Below are 23,153 nucleotides of genomic sequence, written 5' to 3'. Positions count from 1 at the left end.
ACGTAATCTAGCGATCATTCACGATTGGTGAATTTACAAGACAGACTGAAAGGTGAAGCAGCCATTGTTGTCTTCACATGGAAAGGTTTGCACACGGAACGAAATTTACGGTAAGTTTACGACATGGGAAACCGAAATGGGAAGGTTTTAATCGAGTTCCAGTACACAAATTATTAAATGTAAGTAAACAATGGCAAAAACAAAACACTTCAACAAACAGACAAAGGACGGGTTTTCTTTGCATTTGGTTTTGCAGTTCAAATTTATATTCAATGCCAATGGCAAACAAGCCATGAAATTATTTGTACAACTTTTATCAGTTTAACTTATATCAAGATAAGTGATAACTGATATCACAGAGTTTGAAATGCTAGCAATAACGGGGTAATACTCCACTTCGAGAGAAGCTGTGCTGTGATACATGTAGTCGAGTTTGGTATATTTTTACCCCGTTATTGATAGGATTTCAAACTCCTGTGGTGATATCTCTTTTTTTGAAAGTGAGATGATTTTTTTTTCTGAAGCACAGGCACTAGTTTCTGTCAATAGGTGGTTAACTATACCAGTACAAAAACGTGTTTTTTTTTGTATGGGTATGGATAGTAAACCCCATATTGACAGAAACATGTGCCTGTGTTCCGAAGAGTAAATTATTTGGCACACATGTACCGCATGCATACACTTTATTTCAAATAAAATCATTGGTTTGGTGAAAAGAGATGTCGAAAAGAACACTCATTGCTACATTCACTGAAAGAAATGTGTTTGCTATACAACATGAAAATACAGATTTTATAGTTGGCATTATTGCATTAAGAGGGTGGTAAAGGGTTGTTTTGCCTGCAACATGTCATTTTTATTTCATGTGCAGTGGTACAACATATGTACAATGTACATTAGTCCAAATAATTATGAAAGGTAATAGGCGAACAGTCTCAGGGCGAACTGGCATTAGGGCGAACCTGAACTAGGGCTAACCAAAATCAGGTCTGATGGACCTTGATTTAAAAAAAAGGGGGGTAGCCCCGGAACTCTCCCCTGAATCCTCCACTGGTTATTCATCGTGTTTTTCGTGAAATTTTAAGATCTATATTTGGTCCAGTGTAAACGGGTAAGATCAATCTTCAATCAGACTAATTAAAAAGTCCACCTCTAGACATAATTTATGTACATGTATGTGCCTGTCCCAAGTCAGGAGCTTTTAATTCAGTGGTTGGGTTTGTTTATGTGTTACAAATTTGTTTTTCGTTCATTTTTTTTATATAAATATGGCCATTAGTTTTTTCGTTTGAATTGTTTTCATTGTCTTATCATGCCTTATATAGCTGACTATTACGGAAAAGGCTTTGCTCATTGTTGAAGGCTGTATGGTGACCTTTAGTTGTTAATGTCTGTGTCATTTTGGTCTCATGTGGACAGTTGTCTCATTGGCAATCATACCACATCTTTTTTATACCTTCTAGACATTCTAGAGGTGTTTTTAAAAAGATTGATCTTATTTGAATCAATCTTTTTTTTTTGGTGTAAACGTGATAGATCTTTTTACAGGTGTTTGTTATATTTAGATAGGAAAATAAAGGTCAGACTGGTTCTTTTTATGGTGTAGTGTTAACGCACTGGATTAAATAAGATCGATCTCCATCAATCTTGCTTCTACAATGTAAACGTGAACTGGTCTTTTTGAGATCTATTCAAATAAAGATTGATTCAATTTTGTTCCCAGAGTAAACGGGGTCTAACTGTACAATATAAAATGCATTAGGTATACATTGTATATGTTCCGGACCATATGAGTATTTGGACCATACGCGTATGGTCATGACCATATGCGTATACTCATATGGTCCGACCATACGCGTATGGTCCGACCGTACGCGTATGGTCGGACCATATGAGTATTATACTCATTTGCTTATTAACGGGCCGGACCATATGAGTATTTGGACCATATAGGTATTTTTTTCAAAAATACAATAAAAATAAAACAATAAACTTTATCTTTAAAACAAATGTGTTTACAAAAAAAAAAAGTATAAGTTTTACATTTCAAAAGCTACATAAACATTAAATATTGATGCCACAGTCAGTTGATCTTAGTTTTCATCGCTAATTGTATTCGTGTATACTTTAAATTTGTATATTTCGAATGACCTTCACACGGTTCCAAACATGTAGCTTTTCTGCGATTGCTTGTTTTAGATCGAAAATGTCCAACTCTAGATCTCCAATATCGTAAAATGAATATTAAAGATCAAAACAAATAAAGGCAGTGGCTATTTCATAGCTTTTAAATGCTATTTTACCGGTCTTATAATTAAGATTAGAATAAAAATATAGAAATAAAGAATAGAAAAAAATAAAGAAACATACACTTTTAATATTTTACTTATCAAAAATGTCTTAAAAAATATCATGATCTTTAAATAAATATCATGATCCTTGCCGGTGATGTAACCTACTTTAAACAATAAAATTCCTTTAACAATATGTTCATTTGATTTTGACATCTTCTTATAATTGTACTTACAAATAGTAAATATTATTAACTGTGTGAAACTGTTTTTTTTTTAATAACTGAGTTGTTTTAATATATATAATAAAATTACATTTTAGTGACGTAACAACCAGAAGGGTCACACCAAATGAAGAGTTTAAAAGTATACGTGTTGATTACCCCGACCATACGCGTACGGTCCGACCATACGCGTATGGTCGGACCATATGAGTATATATCCATATGGTCATGACCATACGCGTATGGTCTAGATACTCATATGGTCCGGAACATATACATCATGTACATAGCCAACAACAATGTGCACTGAGGTAATTATAATTGAGCAATGTGTATTTACATTAATATGATTATAAATTACATGTAGGTTGGGAAACCAGATGCAAGATGGTAAATAATAAAAAATAAAAAGTTCGGCCATTAAAAAAAAATTCAATACATGTAATTGTTTAGTGGTACATTCATGACATTTGAGGTGGTTATACATGTACATGGAATCTTTCTTTGTATACATTTTCATACAGTAATGCAATGTCAATAATGATGTAATATTTTATTTCAGATGTGTTCCTCAAAACTATGCTTTGCATGTGTAGCATTATTTATGCTGTCCTTATTACCTCAACAAAGTAATGGTAAAGAAACAGACCAAAGCAACTTGTATGATAAAGTCACCGCAAAACCTATCAACCCAAACGTGGAAACCCTGAAACAGATCATTCCTCAGAACAACAGTAATACAACACAAACTGAGAGACTTGTAAAGAGAGAATATTTTATTTCTAAGTTATTTGAAGATTTTGGTAATGAAAATGGTGTGTTGACTCATGATGGACTGGATAAAATGTTAACACAGTTAGGTTTTGAAGTTGGTCATGTTCACAGCATTAAAGACCATGATCACAATGGAGACTATGATCACAATGGAGACCATGATCACAGCATAGACCATGATCACAATCACCATGAAGTTGAGCACAAACAATCAGAAGAGGAAGATCATACTCCCAGGAATAAAGTAAAAAGAATGTTGAAAAGTACCGGTAGTACTAAAAATAACAGTTCTGTTAAAGTGAGTATTTACATTGAGTAAAACATAATCATCATGATCATTGTGATAATGTTCAAAATGTATTTATTAGATTTACAATTGTATACTGGACACTTTATATTATTTTAAAAGAGACATTTATTATATACATGTGATCATCATTCTCACTAACCATTGATAAGGGGAGTCAATGGGTCATTTTCAAAATTAGCGAGTCAAAATACATGTACATGTATGCATTAATTATTATTTTAAAGCAAGACTGAAGAGTATGGTACATGTACATACATTTGTATATTTATACAATCATGACAATGTATTATACATGTATACATGGTATATGTCATGTACAAAATGTATGTGGTAATGAAATAACCAGATACAATGTATTATATGAACATGATGAATGAATAATGAAATTCTTCTTTCATCAATTCTAATCTTTAAAGAAAATGATAAAAGAGTACATTTTGTAATTTATATGCAATATAAAATGATCATTGGGATAGAAAACTGTATAATAACTTGCTGGAAGGTAGTTGAATTCATATATTAATTATTTACATAAATTATAACTTATCTTATAGGCATGCATGCATTCTTCACATGCTTAACTTTCTCTGAAGGTACATTTAACATTTGATCAAATGGGCTCTGTTTACTTAAAAGGTGACCATGTACATTTTTACGTCATGTTTTTATATCCTCAGACTTAATATGTACATGTACACTTGGTTCAATTGTTTTTGCACATGTTACTTCTTTTCCTTTAATGATTTAATTTGTATAAAACTGGGGGTCACCACACTTCAGAATTACAGGGAGTGACTTCACCCTGAGGTCCAAACCTAATAAGGAGACATCAGGGAGAATTGAAGGATCTCATCAATACATTTACTTTAAGTATTAAATTTCCAAGCATCAAACATGCCAAAACCTTTTTGTTATTTTACACAGCCTTAAAGCTTTCACATGTTTCACATAACAACTGTACATGTTAAGGTGAATTTTTCCTGCCTTGCCATTGTTGTGGTCTGAATTACCTGCAGAACCAAATTTTCAAAACATATGTACATTTTTTACATTGGTCAAAGATTTTTCAAACAATAGTCTATTTTGAATTGCTCACAATTAATTGTGTTAAAATTCATTATATAAACCAAGAACCAACATGTACATGACCAAAAATGATGAACCCTTTTAAAAAAAATAACAAACAATTGATAAGTAATTTAAATATCTTGAATGCTGTTTGACTCTCTCTCATTGCCAAGATCATAACATATATAGAGAATATCATATGGCTTTTTCAATATCGAATCCGTATCAACCCGAGACACCAATATAATCCCAAGAGCTCTGCTTGAGGGATTATATTGGTTGAGGGTTGATATGGTGTGTGATATTGAAAAAGCCATATCATATACACTTTATTATATACATAAACCTCAAGTAGATGTTTTTTGTGTAACATGACGTCATACAGATAAGAAGGTTTAAAATGACGTCATACAGATTAGGGATTTGATAAAGCCTTTGCAACAGTGACAGCAATTGATGACGTGACGTCATCCAGAATAAAGGTGTGATAAAGCTTTTGCAACCGTGCTGATATCGATATCATCACGGGTGGCTGATACAGCAAGCTTGCCAATGACTGTATTACACATACCATTTATCTGTATTTACTACTAAGTATATAATAAACATATTTATATTAAAATAAATAAATATATTTCTTCTTTGAATTAATAAGTCAGTTGGTAGGGGACTTTAGGTTTGCACTCCCTCTGTCCATCCATCTTTCCTGCAAATCAGCTTCCTACAATTCATGCCTAAAGATATTGATTTGATATTTGGTATACATGTACATATTGTTCAACATAGTTACCACCTTGGCAAGTTATAGATAGAGTTAGAATTTTGTTCCAGTGCAATGAAAAATAAACCTTTTTTGTCACTTGGTGAAACTGGTGAAAACTTCTAGTAAACATGGAAAACTTAATGTCAATTTCAAATCAGAGTGTGGGAGGGGAAACAAACATTTTTTATTTTTATTTTGGCCTAATGTTTAACAAGTTTAAAGGACCTTAATCAAGCTATAGCAAAGCACATGCAACATTTGCTAACAACAAAGTGAGACATTATTGCTCACTTTGCCTGTATCGGTATATTAACTTTTGTTAAGGAAAAACATGTTTGCTTTCTTTTTTTAGGACAAATATAACAAATATAATGTTGACAGTTTGTTACATGAGTATGGATATACAGATGGTATAACAAGGAACCAGTTTATTAACTTTTGTCCTGGTTTATTGTTCCTGTTGATGGGTTTAGAGCATGCAGATCAACATTATCCTGATGGAATTCACCAACATCTGAATACATCAGCGAGTAGCTATCGTCTACCAGAAGGTATGTAGCTTTATATAGATAGTAGCAAAAGAAATATGTGTTAAAAGCCTTCCATCAGACCCCTGGAATTTCGAAAAAAAGGAGGAATTCTTGAATTTGAAGTTTTGTATAAATGGATGATATGCATTTGTATTATTCGGAACTTAAGTCCAGAAGTGTATATATAACGTTTTTTAGTAGATAATGAACTGTTTGTAAACCAATAGATATAAGATTGCCCAATGCAGTTAAATGAATTCACTACTGTGGATTCATTATTATTCGTTGGATACCAATTTTCGTGGATTTTGTGGGAACAGGTGAACCACGAAATTAAATGTTCAACGAACACCAAATTTTCTATAGGTTTATATGCAAATTTTGGCAAAACCACGAAATTAAATATCCACAAACATGTAAATTTTCTCAATCCACGAAAATTGGTACCCACGAAAATAAATGAATCCACAGTAAATGTTTTTCCTTTTTTCAGTATGGGGATTTAGCTGTCTCTCAGTGCTTGCCATCAGTTTAGTAGGACTACTTGGTGTAACTGTTATTCCCATCATGCAGAAAGTCTTCTATAATCACCTGTTACAGTTTTTGGTAGCGTTAGCTGTTGGAGCCCTCTCTGGAGATGCGATGTTACATCTCATTCCTCATGTAAGTTTAGTTATAAGTTATAATGTATGATATACCTCCAAACGCGGTAAGACATGTCAAACAAACAAATCTTAAAGGACAATAATGCATGCCCATTGAGTCCAATAGAAATCTTAGAAAGATCAATTGGCAAGTGTAAATTGGACTTGACAGGAAACAATATATTATATACCGTAATAATATTTTTGAATTCCACTTTCAAATGATCAAGTGATCTGCATACAACAATAGAAGGCTCTACCTCTTTACCACTTTAACTATTGGTACTCCGGATCCATGGCTGTTGAACTAAAGTGTACAAATTTTGGTATTTGTCATATCATATATTTGAAGTTGAACAATTCTTTTATAATGTTTATGCTGACATTTAACCTTTGTCTAACATTTTAATGTATATCTTTATGTTCTACATATATTTCAGGCATTCCAAGGTGGACATTCCTTGCATGGTGAACATGATTCACATGACAACTCACAGCATATGTCATCTGTATTGAAAGGACTGTGTGGACTTGGAGGAATATATTTCTTCTTTCTGATAGAAAGACTCTTGACAATACATACACAAGAAAAACGCAAAAGAAACAAGGTAGGTACCATACATGTATATACCAATTTAACTGAAAAAATTCTTTTGTCAAAATAGCTCCACTGGCCATGGTCAAAACTGAAAATGACATGATTTAAAACTTGACATGGCCATACTGTTGATGTAAAGCTTGTATACAAAAATATATTATTCAGTTAAAAACACTTTTCCATATTTATACCTTTTATACCTCTGTCTGTAAAAGTCTGTCCAACCATCTGTCAGTCTGTTCCAGTCCTTTCATCCCATGAATATTTTTGTCACATTTTTATCAGGAACTACAATACAAGGATTTCTGAAATTAGGTTGTCAGCTTTACTATGCAGTGTCTTCCCTAGAAAATTCTTGATGCATGGTGGGTCTCAGAAGAATTTTTAACGCGGAGCGCGGCGTTGTTTTGTAGAATTATTTTTATTACACTAGTGAAACTGAGACAACTATAACACATAGTAGTATCAGAGTGAAATGAGATGTGCATTAAAACTTCACATAGATCTGCAATACAGTCAGGAACAATACTTAATATTTTCTCTCAAGGCCAGCCTGGATCCAAAAGTTTTTTCAAGGGCCCTTTAGATCTTTTAGGCTCCACCAGGTTTGTTTTAACTACAGGTACATGCATATTAATAGTCTGGAATGTTCTTATATAAAAGCCAAAAATATATGTTTAAAATACCTTATATATGTATCTTGTTTCTGATTATGATGGAAGTAATAAAGTAATTAAATATACATGAGTTTTTCAGAATTAAAATCCATTTAACCATGCATTTTCAGACTGGTGAACTTTATATATTTGTAATATTATTGAAATAATAATAAAAAAAAAAAGAACAGCCCCCCTTTCCATACCCCAAGATGTAAATTATTTTAATAAAAAAGAGTATTATCAGTTTCACCCCAATAAGTTATTATTTGTTCATGAATAAATATTAGCAGTTAATCAAAACGATTTCCAAAATGAAATTCCTACTGTCTATAAATAACAATGAAATTTATACTGTTTCCTGTAAATAAGGGGGTTTCCCGAATTTTCCCGCCAAAAAGCACATGGCTTTTAACAAATGTAAACAAAGCATTGAATTTGTGATCATGGATTACAGCTTTAATTAATTTAATTTGGATATAGATATTCAACTTAAGGTACAGTCAAGCAATGTTTATACTTTCTTCTGGATTAAAACTAGTTTGAAAGATCAGTTTGAAAAATAAAATAATTTTTGACATCAAAACAAAAACGATCTTTATTCAGTGACCCATATTTTTTTGGAAAGATAAGAACTTGTTCTAAATCTTTACTTAGGCACCACCCTCCCTAACAGCAGGACAGGTTAGCTACTGTTACTAAATGTATTCACACTAAAATATAGTTCCCTATGGTTCTCATGAATGTGCACATAATACACAAATAAACTGAAAAAACTGGGTATATTATTGGAGCAGTTCATTCAATGTTATTAAGGTGTGTTGATGTGCAGGCTTTTTTATAAACATTTTGATTGAGGTAACTGGGTATTGATTCCACTAGTATGATTGACAACTGTCATTATCACTAAACAATCAGAGACAAGGTGGACCTTTAATTAGAATGCCCCACCTCCTTAACTGCCAATCAAATTGACCACATTACCTATCAACCTCAGTCTTACATAATTGTACAGACCATTCAACACACATCTAATTCTTAATACACAAGCATTTGACCTCATAATATAATACACAAATGTGTATATAAGATGTTTGATATTGATAAGGATGATAGATTTATTTATTGCCAATTACTTTTGATCTACATTACATAAAGTTATTCTGTAAATTATATCTGAAAGATAAATGACTAATGGATTAACAAGATCTTAAAAAAATGAAATATGAATATAAATATGAATATATAAAAGGTATTCAAGTATGGCCTATAACTTACTTGATAATTTTCCAATAATCATCTGTAATTAATCAACAATTTAGATTAGTTCACTTTTTTTTATCAGGAATTGGCTTGAAACAGTTTTAAAACTTATAATAATTATTACAAACCATTGTTTATTAGTTTATTTCCCATCAATCATTATGTCTATTTTAGTCATTTGAATTTTTATTAGAAGTAAATATATATTTTTGCAATCAAGAAAGAATCCACATTTCAATAATATAAGTTTTTTAATTGGTTTTTGTTGAAAAATAAAATTGAAAATGCCCTGTGTTGAAAAATAAAATTGAAAATGCCCTGTGTTGAAAAATACTTAAAAATTTGATCAAAAGGCACTCTAAAACTTTTAATTTTCAATGCCATATAACCTCTGTTTCAACTTACAAAATGCCCTAAAACAACATTTTTAGAATATATTTGTTGGCACTTTAAAGCTTTTAGCTGTATGGCTTACAAGGATAGTTGATAACAATTACTAGAAGAATTTTTGCATGTTTTTGTTTTTTTAAAACATGTTCTGAACTGGCAACATAATTTCGATTAGATATATATTAACTGCAGTTTAAATAAAATTGTGCAAATTTAGAGACTCATATTATTTAATTTGAGCTCATTTTATCCTCATACTGGAAAAGCAAATTTCCTTCTAAAGACCTGCTGTAAATGTAATTTTCAGCAACAGTGCTCTATAAATGTTCATTTTCTCCCACCATACCTTAATATGAAATAATTCAAACTACTGTTCTAATCTTTCCATGAGTGATATCCATCACTTTGATTGAACTCTGCTACGGAGGTCAAAGTTACATCGTGTTTCAACCCAATGATGTGTATTCTTTGTTCCAACTAATCAACTGTGTTTGATATAAATACATTTTGTAGTTCGATGTCAAACATATGATTTCAAAATGTAAAATTTATACTGCAAAAGGTTTACTTTTTATTTTTCACGGAAGGAATTTGGAAGCTGTATCAGGATATAATATTTATCATTAAAAGAATTTGAACTACCGATTTCTATTATGCAATCAAAGTATTGAATGTTGTTCTATCTAATCAATGTGGTTGTAAAATCAGAGCGTTGCATCTAATTATGATCAATTATCAGTCCAGTGAGTTTGAAACACCTGTAGATTCTTGCCAATTGACACTTCATATTATAAGATCATAAAAATTTCACACATAGCGGGATGCATAGCGGGTATGATGAATGCATGGCGGCCGAAATTTATGCATAGCGGTACCGCAATGCATGAATAGCCTAGGGAAAACACTGCTATGTGATGCGTTTTCAGATTTATCACTCTACAACTTCCTGTTTACCAACCACTTGCATGATTTAACACATGATAGCCAAGTTGAAAATTTTTCTAAGGAACTACAATACAAGCATTTCTGAAATTTGGTTTCATTGTTAATACAAGTCAGCTATATCGTGTGATGTGTTTTCAGATTCATCACTCAACAACTTCTTGTTTACCGAACACTTGCATATTTTTACACTATTAATATTATCCGCTTGAGGCAGGGGTATCATCAATGAGCAGTAGCTTGCAGTTTCACTTGTTTTATTTACTTACAGGGTAAATCTAAACACACCAATAACAAGACGGTATATAGTAAGGAACAGAACACCAGTTTTATTGGACATGCAAGAAAAACGACTGAACCTGATTGTGAAGATATGATTATGGGCATTCATCCTGGACACAAAGGTATGTTTGTTGATAATTCTAGAGAGGTTCACATGCCATTTATCCTGGACACAAAGGTATGTTTGGTGATAATTCTAGAGAGATTCATATGCCATTCATTGTGGACACAAAGGTGTGTTTGGTGATAATTCTAGAGAGGTTCACATGCTATTCAACCTGGACACAAAGGTATGTTGGTGTTAATACAAGAAAGGTTCACATGCTGCCACTCAAGGCCAAAAAGTTGTATCCTAGGAGTCTTGCATTATTTTTGTATAGAATGGGGCAGTTAAAAAATTTCAAATTGTGTCATTATGTATGCAAAATGAAATGAAATTGTAGGGGTGGCACCCATAAACTCCAACTTCCAACTCCCCCCATATTGTTTATCTGGAATAGTCCATGCTATAGTATGCAGTTTTATAAGCATTTGCACATCTATTTCCAAATATTTAGACTTTTTGTTGCCCCACCCCCTGCAATTGTAGTTTATTGAATATGATTTTTTTTCAAAGTTTTAATGTTCAAAATTATGAATATAAGCAATGTTTACACACAACCAAGACAGTGTGTCAACAGTTTAGGTCAGTTTTTAACGTATCAACTGGACAGTCATCAGGAGCCTGTTGTTCAGTAATTGTCAATTGTTGGTTTGGTTCAAAAGAGTTTCTCGATTCTATTTATTTTTTCTCGATTAGACTGTTGGTTTTCCTGTTTGAATTGTTTTACACTTGTCATTTTTGGGCCACCTCATAGCTTACTGTTCGGTGTGAGCCAAGGCTCCATGTTGAATGCTATACTTCGATCTATAATTGTAAACTTTTTATATATTGTGACTTGTAGATGAAGAATTTTGTTATTGGCACTTGTACCAAATCTTCTTATTTACATGTATGTATTTGTTTCAGCTTTGAAGAATTATGCTGAAGAATCACACAATACTGACTGTCACAAGCTGGATGATTTGAGTGACGAGGAAAATCATGTCAACTGTAAGAAGTCTACAGACGAGGAAGAGCCATCGCTAGTATTAAGTCATACTCATGGTGGTCATGGCCATAGCCACTGTCACAAAGTACCAAAGACAGTGGCAGCTATTGCTTGGATGGTCATCATTGGTGATGGAATCCATAACTTTTCTGATGGTTTAGCTATTGGTGCAGCTTTTGCAGAAAGTTTAACTGGAGGATTGAGTACATCAATTGCTGTATTCTGTCATGAACTACCTCATGAAATAGGTTAGATATTGATGTTTGGCTTTATAACTTTTTTGATATGAAGGTCATTGATGAGTCTTATGTAGATAAAATAAGCATCTGGTGTACTAAATTATAACCCTGGTACCTTTGATAACTATTTAGATATTGATCTGGTTGTTGTAAGACTATAAAAAGATATTATGTTGTTATAGCACTGCCAAAGCTAAGGAAAAAATATTACCTGAAGCTGCTGAAACAATTTTAGGGGAAAACAAGAGGAATGCTATCACAGGATATTTTTGGATGAATTTTCAAACTACTTATGAAATTCCAACTGAAAAATAATCCTTTGCTACATGCATAATACAAAAAAAATACATGTAATATGCGTTAAGTTTTAGAAATGTGAATTTTGATCAAACCAATAAATGTATAATTTCATGGAGAAGTATTACAATCATAACCAGTTTTAAAAACTTTTGATGAAAGTACAAATGTTATATGTTTCTTAATTTTTGATACCAGAAAGAATTTTGTGAATCACTGGTTTTGCTAAAAGTTAGAATTTGTAGGTTCAGCATTTTTGTTCAGAGGTATTTAAGTTGGGTTTTTTTTATAGAGTGAACAAGATGAAAATCTTAATAAAAAAACTCACTTTCCAATTTTATACTGGATTATTCTGTATTGTACAACATGTGCAGTAACCTGCATTTTTATTTTGCTGTAAAATCAAATGGTTGCCCCTCTGTTATAAAATCTGAAGATTGTTTTGTAATTTTCAGGTGATTTTGCTGTTTTATTAAGAGCAGGGATGACAGTTAAACAAGCCCTGGTATATAACTGTGTATCATCTGTTCTTGCCTTCATGGGTATGTGTATTGGTATTCTCATCGGTAATATAGAAGGTGCTAGTCTATGGATTTTTGTTGGAGTCGCTGGCATGTTCCTGTACATTGCTTTAGTTGATATGGTAAGATAATTAATGATGATACCGGGTAGATCAAAAGGACTGTTTAACAAATAAAGGCAAGAGTTTGGCCATATATTACATTTGTGTAGGTTATATATGGTACTTTATACTATATCAGCAAGCTCTTCAGTACCAAAACATTGTATGTTGTAAAAACAAAACAAAAAAGGAATATTTTTACTCAAAATTGAGGTAGATTCACTATGGTTTCTTTAAAAAAGAAGTTGAACATTCAGAATTGAATATTACTTTTGGTTTGGAATAGATGATTAAATCTGAAATTTAAATTGTGGTTCAGAAAATCTTAATTTACTGCATTGTTTGTATCACATATAATTAAGTATACACAGGGCAAACATGGAATTCCTTATGAGAAGGATTCACAGGCAATAAATCAAAAGACACCACAGAACCATAATATGATCTAGCTATATATGTTAGACTCAGATCAACGTCCGACCTCTTATCAACATCTGTTTCTCAAATCGATGTCTTAATCAACAGTCAGGGATATAACTCTATAGGGTTATTACAGGAAAATAACATACATTTGTTATTGTGGACTAAAAAATCAAAGAACTGTGATAACATACATATGTTACATGTTTCCAAGGGACAATATACATCATTAGTTTAGTTAAAATGCATACAAGTTCTATTGACATTACTTTTGTCTATATGTATATTTTACTAGTTAAAGATATAACAGTTCATTTTGTCAATTTTGCATAGAACACATAGATATGTTATTACAGAAAAATATGCCTGTAATAACTAAACGGTGTTATCACAGCTTTTCAATATCACTTCAAAGCATTTGCTCAGACATTCATCATGCTTAATTACAATGTATTTTAATTTATTGTAAGAAATAATGATCAGAGCATGTGATGAGGTTCTGCGCAAGTTTCTCAGTAATTCCCAAGTGCATTATATAATAAGTTACATTTCTTTAATAACTTAGCCTTGTTATCACAGCTAAGTTTATCCCTTAATAGCCTGGACTCATTGATTTACCATGGTCAATCAAAAATGTATTAATTTAATTAAACAATTATTTATCAAGGCTATGCAATTAGTTTCTGCACAAAGTCTCAAGAGTTCCCTAGAGCCCATTATAAATGAAATAATTTTACCAATAACAAGCATATGTTATTACAGATTTAGAAAATGTAGGAATAAAGAGTAGACAACTCATGAAAATATCTGTAATAACACACGCAAGTTATTTTCTGTAATAACCCTATAGAGTTATATCTCTGACTGATCAATGTTCAATATTTTAATCCTCTAAACAACAACCAATGTGACATACTGAACCACAAAAACAATGTCCGCCTTGTATTGTTTTGTCTTTTTGTGAAGTATTGTTTTCTTATATTTCTTATTATAATATAAAGACAAACACCAGAAAATGACAATAAGAATCACCAACATCATATTCCTGTTACATGTAAATGCATATTATAAGTCATATATGGTATGCAACTGAATATGTTAAATTATGTCTGACAGTATATTAGTATTTCAATCCCGTTATAACTGCAATGACTGTGTAAATTATTTGTTTTCAGCTTCCACAGGTGTCTGATGTAGATACAAAGAAGGGAGAGCATCCACTTTGTCATCTATTGTTACAGATTTCAGGAATGATGTTAGGCGGAGGAATAATGTTTCTCATTGCTTTATTTGAACATGACCTGAAGAACATCTTCTGATGTGAATCAGCTGATCAAACAAACAAATAGTTGCTTCCAGAAGTGCTTAACGAATAAATGATGATGTTATATGTGTATAGGTGTTGTAGCAGTGCTTAACGAATGAATGATGATGTAGTATATATGTGTATAAGTATGAGGGTAACAATTACAGTAAAAAGTTATAATAATTATAGATGTCCATTATACAAATTTACAATGATTTAAGAAATCCTTTGTGGACAAATGAAATCTCAAGAACCTTTTTTCTTTTATTTGGTGTCTCTTTTTCTATACAGTACACTTATCATGGAATTATATTAAATCAAATTGAACAATGTTCTTTGTTAAACAGAAGTGGTTCATGAAATAGCTTTCATCTGTTTATTTATTTATATTTTCTTTTCTGTTCATCTTAACAAAATGGCAGAAGTGAAAATTTCAGCCTGCTGTTTCCGCAGGCTGCATCACAAATATGTTAAAGTTTATGATAAGGTCAGTTTATAGGGAACAAGATGTGGTCAATCAATGATATTTGGTATTCAGTTGTATATGTATCCCATTTCTATGGAGATTATTTATGCCCCTTGCTCAGTCATGTTTGCTACTTTTGCATATTTTCACATTACAGTTTGTGGTTAGGGATATTTTAAGGGGAATTTTAATGGTCAGTGAATGATATTTAATATGCAGCTCAATTAGCATTTACATTTCTCATTTTCACAGAATTTTTGGGTGAGCATATTCAGACAAGATTCATTGAATTTGAAAGGTTTTGATACTTTTAAACTTTTGTCGTTCTTCTTTTAAAAAAAAAAATGCATTTAACTATCAACACTACATACAGTTGAGACATTTCCCTGTGTGAACAGATATGTTTAATATACCTTTAAAGTTTCCAGTTAAGGGGTTTAAAAAAAAATAGAGAGAGATATACTTATATCTTGGTGTTTTGATGGCTCTATCTCTTTTGGAAACAGATGATAAGTGACAATTCTAAAACAGTTATGTTAACTTATTTAATTATTTTGAAAGTATCGGTTATTTTTCGCTGTAAGATGGGTTGGGTTGGGGTTTTTTTTGGGGGGGGGGGGGGGGGGAACCTGCAAAAGGAAGCTGCATTTGATTTGCAGGAAGTCTCCCTGAGGAGCAAAAATTATAATGCAATTATTTTTAACATTGTTTAAGATGAAATGTAATATTTGAATTGTGTGAAACAAGTTGTCCATGTATTCCAATATATGTTTTGGATTTAAAAGATGTATAATAATGAGATTTAATATTTTGTAGACTTGGTCATGTTCAATTTTATGTATTCTAATTTCAAGAATTTAATAATAAAAAAAAAATGTTTTTTTTTAAATCCTTGATGTTTAAAACATCATATGTCTTGTGGACTTTTTTTTTGTATATAAGTTAAAGATATTCATTTAGGTGGTTGTATAATTTCATTAGATGTCTTTTACAATATATGTTTTGTAGATACACATTTAATGACAGTGATTACAGACTATAGTATCCTTTCCCATCTCATACATTTACTACCAATTCTTATTAGTATGATGTGGCCTTGTGATAAAGTTGACCTCTTATGAGGTTTTAATTACAACAACAAAAACTGCCTTTATAAACAAATCATAATGATGTGCCCCCTTGATTTTGATCATGTTTGGGGAGAACAACATTTACGGTAACTGTTTTTTTTTTATAAGAATTGTAATTATACCGCTTGCTACAAAGTAAAGAATGGGTATATAGCTTTCGTCCTGTCCATGCATCAGTCAGTAGGTAGTTTTCATAATGGAAGACTTTATCGAATTGCAACCATTCTCATATTTATGCTCATATATAATGAGAATAGGATCCCATTGATATTGAGGTATAAATAATGGAAAAAGTGGTTTTTAATGCTTACTGAAATACTTTGAGATTGTTACCATACATGAATTTTATGCTCACTTATAATGAGAGATGTGAATTCTAGAGTAGAGGGTTAACAAGATAAGGTTATTAATTCACTGACATGGATAGGTTCACATAATTTTGTGTTTCTCTTAAAACAAGTGATCATGACCAATATATGTAAATAGGTAATTTAAAATACAGTAATACAACTTTGATGTTTGAATCGTAGTGCATAATAAGTCATTTTATATATAATTATTTCACCTATTCCAGGGGCCTAGTTCAACCGATATAAATATTAGGGACACTTCAGTGTTTAACCATTATCATGAATGTTTTGGCCCACTTAGGCCGAAATATGTGTTAGGCTGTTGCTATTATTTTGTGTGATATCATTCATTGTTTACAGCTTGCCAACCCCTCAAGGCTAATCACATTGTTATTTTTTTTAATGTTCAACCATTATACATCATTAAAAAAAATCATTTCATTAGTAGAAGGTATTGTTTTCACTTTAATTTGTGTTCAGCATTAATTTATTGCTTATTTTTCTGTTTGGTCATTTATCTTTTTTATCAAATCAAGTTATTGATATGATTAAAGTTTTTGATTTATTTGAGTTTTAATTACAATCTTTTTTATATCTTAATGTGTACAGTTTTACACGTTACAGGTCAAAGACCAGTTAATGTTAGAATTGGCATTTTATGCACATATTTTCATCCATATAAAGTCTCTTTCCATTGATCCATATAGAACAGGAAAAGTTTTCTATTTGTTAAAGTCTAGCAGTGAGACACACATGAAGCAGCATGACATCTGAGAACTTATTGCCTTTTGAAAGCAATTATCTAAGCTTGATTTTGAATTTTAAAAAATGATTCAAAGGAATTTAAAAAAAAATCTATTTCAAAATAAGACCACTTTCTCTGTCAAATAATGTGTATTTTGTATTTAAATGTTATTGGAGAAGAAATGAGAAATTTTTAATTTATGGCTGGAAAAACAATATGTTTGGTTCATTTGATATTCCTTATTCTCTTCTAGTTATATATTATTAGTTACATGGTGTGTTAGTGACCTAATACAATATGTATGGGGTCAGTAAATTCCATATGGGGTGAGAGCGAAGCTTGAATCTACTAACCCCATATATATCGTATTAGGTCACTAGCACCGTGTAACAAATTTATCTTGCCGACTATCTTCACATGTGGTATTTTGACTAGCGGCCTATCAAAGTGATCAAGTCTTCAATACTTAATAGTTATACTTCCATTTGTCTATACAGAAAACGAATGCCAACATCAACAACTTTTTAGCTTTAAATTGGTTTTATGAATTTATTCCAATCGTTCATTACATGTATCAACTTCTTCTTCTGTTAAATTCTTTCACATTTCTTTTTTTGTTTTGAAAAGGAAGTAACTTCCTAATGCCAACAATAACAACTTGGTAGCTTTAATTATGTTTTAGGTACTTATTTCAACCTCTCATCATCAATTTCGTTGTCTGTTGATTCAGATTTTTCATCAACACCGTGTTGTTTTTATGTTATAGAGGGTTGTGGCATCTTTATTGTTTTGAAAGGGAAGTAACTCCTTACTAACCCCATATGGTTGCTTACCCTTTAAGGTAACTAACCATGTATTTTTTAGAGCACCCTATACCAAATATACATAGTCACTTCATGTAGTCCTTTAACCAATAATATCTCTATAAATCTATAGGAGGTAAGATAAATACATATATATGTAAATTTAAATTTTTTCATCTACTTGTATTTCGATTAAACCTAAATTATTATCAATTAATGGCTTGACTCATTTCATGTAGGGATAGTATATGGTTATTTCTCCATAGAATATCACACAAAGACCACAATGCTCACAACACACTTGTGTTTGCTGGTAAAGAGTCGGTCTCAATTTTTTGTGCTATTCAAACCTACCTTTTAGAATTTTTAATTTGCAACAACAATATTTCTATTCAGTACTGTTAAATAATTCAAGAAATGCTGTGAATTTCTAACTCCTACTGGAACTTGACCTGCAATTACAAACTGTACTTAAATACAAATGTATATATATGTAACACTCCCAAACGTGTCCTTCCCCCCAAACGTGTCCGATTCTCCCAAACGTGTCTTCTCTCCCTAAACGTGTCCGAAATGTACAATATTCCCCAAACGTGTCCGAATTCATAACGCCCAAACGTGTCCGATAATTGTTATTCGCCAAAACGTGTCCAATATTTAACGCCCGAACGTCGCATGTCTTTTAGCGTTAATACATTTATCCCCTAAATAAAATCGCTGATAATGTTTACGGCAATTTTATGATAAGGACACAGGTGACAAAGTTTTCATTTAATAGCTTTAGTTGATTAAATGTAGGTTTTTAATGAATATCATAATTCAAAATTTAATCTGTAATTGTTAATTAATTTTTGACTGAAATTGCTTATTGTTCAGTTGCCGTATTTCAAACTCATTTAGAGCGATCCTGCACCTAATTATAGAGTTGAATTAATTGGTGACTTTGTAAATTATTTTGTACTTATAAACTCCGATGATGCTTTTTATATGTATCCGAATATTGACTGGCGGGCGATAAGCAGCATTTTTTAAAACTTGTTGTTAATAGTTCTCCATCTGAATTTGTGTTTATTTCAAAAATTCATCAAATCATAAACTGGTTATCCGTTTTTTTTAATATATATAAATTTTAGGTTTCCAGCATAAATAAAGACACACGATCAAGAGCCATAACGTCCAGTGCAAAATATTTCATTCATTGGTTTTATAGATTCTTTTTATTTATATAAATGTTATGTGATCAACGCCGGTTATTAGTGGCTACCGTAATTGCAAATTTAATTTGTACTGTATAAATTCCCTTTTTAGACTGGTGATAGCGTATTGTCAAGTTGCAAGTACTCTATGCATATTTAGAGCGAAATCGTTTAACATTTGCTGTATAAATTAACTTAAGACTGTTGATAACGTATTTCCAGTTGCAAGTATTTCATGCATATTTAGAGAACATACATGTTTTAATGATTTTACTGTTCTATACTGTTTAAATTGTCTTTTAACTGATGATTGCGTATTCATGGTATTGTCCAGTTTTAATATTTTTACATTTGTACTGTATAAATTTACTTTAGACTGTTGATCGTCCAGTTGCCGGTGTTTCACAATATTTAGAGAGAACATACAAATTTTAATGTGCAGAGAAAGGGACACATTCATCCTTTAACTGTACAATTTAACTGAACATGTTTGCTTACAATTTACATACGACATAGCCGAAATGACGCCCCCACTTTTACCCAGTTTTTTCGGCTGGTTTAAAAAAGTACCTTATCTATATTTTGAATGAAATAGTAAAAATAGTATACATTAATGGAATAGCAATAACCAAATAACGCTTGATATGGACACATTTTTGGGATTGGACACGTTTGGGGGTTTGTTGAGAAATGGACACATTTGGGCGTTTATACAAATCACACGCTTTGGCGATGTTTTTAACTAGACATGTTTTGCAGTTCAGTGACGTCAATGTGGACACGTTTGGGGGAATCGGACACGTTTGGGGGGAAGGACACGTTTCTGAGTGTTACATATATATTAGAAGATCTAGATCTGAAGAGACATAAATACTCAAACACCTAGCTCATTCACTGCTTGTTTGCACTGCCAATTTATTGTATTCCATTATGATGAACATATCACATTATATTATCTTCACAATGTAAGAGGGTTGAGGATAAAGGTTTATGAAGATATTTTGGTTTATTGTATGGATTATTATTATGTGTCAATATTGATCATATGTATCAAAGTCTCAATAAATCTTATACATCTACATTTAATTATAACTGTAGTGTATATTTGAATTTGAATAAAGTTATTAGTTTCATTGTAAGAATGTTAAATAAATATAGAAATATGCATCAATCTCATATATACAAATAAGAAGATGAGGTATGATTGACAATGAGACAACTCTAGATCTAGAGAAGAGACCAAATGACACAGAAATTATCAACTTTAGGTCACCATACATACTTCACCAATGAGCAAAGCCCATACCACATAGTCAACTATAAAAGGCTGTTATACTAATGTAAAACAATTCAAACAAGAAAACTAATGGCCTAATTTATTTACAAAAGAATGAATAAAAAACAAAGATGTTTCACAGCAAAAAACAACCAACACTGAATTTCTGACTCAAAACTTAGGATAGGCACATACAAAATATGGTGGGATTTAACTAGTATGGAGGCCCCAACCCTCCCATAACCTGTAACAGTGGTGTAACAGTTCAAAATAAGAACAAACTATGAATATTGGTTGAAAAAGGCTTAACTCATCAGTTGGGCAAATCACATATAGAAATATACTGGTAAAACAAAATGCAGAGTTGACATGGCAGAATACTTGTACTTAAGTACAGATCTGAGAGTACAGGAAGTTACTGACTGCTAGTTCAAAGTCAATAACAACTAATTTAAAAACAAATTGTTCATCTAAGACTGAATTATTAATTAGTATACATCAACATCCTTAGATTTAAAGTAAAGACGTCATAAACAGTCAGAGAAAAACATGACCTTCTTATTCAATACCAAAATACAGGTATCAACCGATTGTAAAGCCATGAATATGTATATGTATAATAATACTATTTAGTTTGCTCTTAATTTATGTATACCTGTGATGATATGGCTTGATTAATAATATAAGGCTTTGAAGTTTTAAATATAAGTCTAATAGAATATCTTGAATTAATAAGTTATATGAAGATGTGGTATGAGATAACTCTCCATCGAATTCATGATTTGTAAAGTATAAAATTGAGAATGGTGATGGGGAATGTATCAAAGAGACAACAACCCGACCAAAGAAAAAACACAACAGCAGAAGGTCACCAACAGGTCTTCAATGTAACGAGAAATTCCCGCACCCGGAGGCGTCCTTCAGCTGAACCCTAAACAAATCTATACTAGTTCAGTGATAATGAACACCATACTAATTATAGGTCAAAATGCAATCTTCAACACAAAGCCTTGACTCACACCGAACAGCAATCTATAAAGAACTACATGTCCCCATTCAAATGCATTGATCATCCAAAAGGGGGGTTCTAACCCCCGGAAATTCCCCACCCCCTGGATTTCGCATCCTTCAGTGGCGGATCGAGAACTTTTTGTAAGGGGGCCAACTGACAGACCTAAGATGGCAGCGCTCCAGTTATGCTTTAGTGATTGATTCCCGATATAATCAACCAACTTTTCCCCACAAAAGCCATCAGATACGCCTATGCCCTTAAACTGATTTTTTTTATGGTTTCTTAGAATATTATGATAAGGGCAGGCTAATTTCTTAGTTAATGTAAATGAAAGGTAACCTCAACAGCTTCTGTTATTGTTTTGACCTTTAGATAAGAATCAGACAGTGAAAGGTCTGCTGATCAGATATTTGAAAGCCAAGGATTTATAAGTATCAGGGACTTTCTATACTAGTTAAGTCTCCCAAACAACTTCAACTTCTTTTTCTTGGTGGTCACCCCAACCCCTCATGTTGAAAACTTGTAAACGGTCCAGATCCCCACCACTAAACCATATACATTCTTGTATGGGACAATACAACAAATACACGAAATATAGGTGAAGTCCTTGTGGGTCACTCACACCTCCTCCTGTTTGAATACTTGTAAACGAACGAGATCCCCACCCCTAAACCATATATATGCTTGTATGGGACGATAAAACAAATCAAACGAAATATAGGGGGAGTCCATGGGGGTCACCCCATTCCCTCGTGTTTAAAAACTTGTAAACGGTCCAGATCCCCACCACTAAACCATATATATTTTTGTATGGGACAACAAAAAATATCAAATGAAATATAGGTGAAGCCTAGGGGGTCACCCTACACCCTTCTGTTTGAAAACTTGCACCAGTAGATATCCCATCACCTTAACCATATATATTCTTGTAGGGGATAATAAAACAAATCAAATGAAATATCCCCTCCTAAGTGGATCGTAACCTTTGGAATGTTGGGATGAGCCTACCCGTGCATTGAAGCATTGTTACGAGATTTTATGTTTTTATAATTCTAAAATCAGAGCTGACTAGGATATTTACAGAAGTCACAGAAGTGATGTCCTTCAGAAATGAAAATAGAAAATAACACATGACTTGTGCAATGCCAAAAATAAATGTATTGACAGGCAGTAGGATAGAAGAAATTAACGTGGAATGAGGAATGCAAATTTAGTTACATGTATGACTAAATTTGCTGATGACAAAATCGATATTTTTACCAATGTTAACTATATTCAAAGATCTAATTACAACATTGATAATATAACAGCTATACTAATAAGTTTGTTTGAAGGTTCAATGAGAATACATGGATCCCATTGTGATTTCCGCTCCAAGTTGTAGTACAATATTAGGGAAGTTTAATAAGGTACATTTAAACAAACTATACATACCCGGCAGCAGTCGAAAATGTCTACTACCCAT

At 32.0% G+C, this 23,153-nt stretch overlaps 1 protein-coding gene across 2 annotated transcripts; it reads left to right on the top strand.

Annotated features, from left to right (window-relative positions):
- On the top strand, positions 1-15,778 carry LOC134707201 (zinc transporter ZIP6-like). Of its 2 annotated transcripts, none has more exons than XM_063566778.1 (9): positions 1-110; positions 3,078-3,587; positions 5,783-5,981; positions 6,454-6,623; positions 7,045-7,212; positions 10,725-10,857; positions 11,745-12,074; positions 12,818-13,005; positions 14,580-15,778. In XM_063566778.1, exons 1-9 carry the CDS (start codon positions 78-80, stop codon positions 14,721-14,723), a joined length of 1,875 nt encoding a protein of 624 aa, XP_063422848.1. In that variant the 5' UTR covers positions 1-77; the 3' UTR covers positions 14,724-15,778. The 2 variants fall into 2 exon arrangements, with proteins under 2 accessions (XP_063422848.1, XP_063422849.1); XM_063566779.1 differs by having other exon boundaries at positions 108-179.
- The last annotated feature ends 7,375 nt before the right edge of the window (positions 15,779-23,153 follow it).

Source organism: Mytilus trossulus, chromosome 2 (genome assembly GCF_036588685.1).
Source record: "Mytilus trossulus isolate FHL-02 chromosome 2, PNRI_Mtr1.1.1.hap1, whole genome shotgun sequence".
NCBI classification, from domain to species: Eukaryota; Metazoa; Mollusca; class Bivalvia; order Mytilida; family Mytilidae; genus Mytilus; species Mytilus trossulus.
This window is presented reverse-complemented; position numbering and strand designations above follow the sequence as displayed.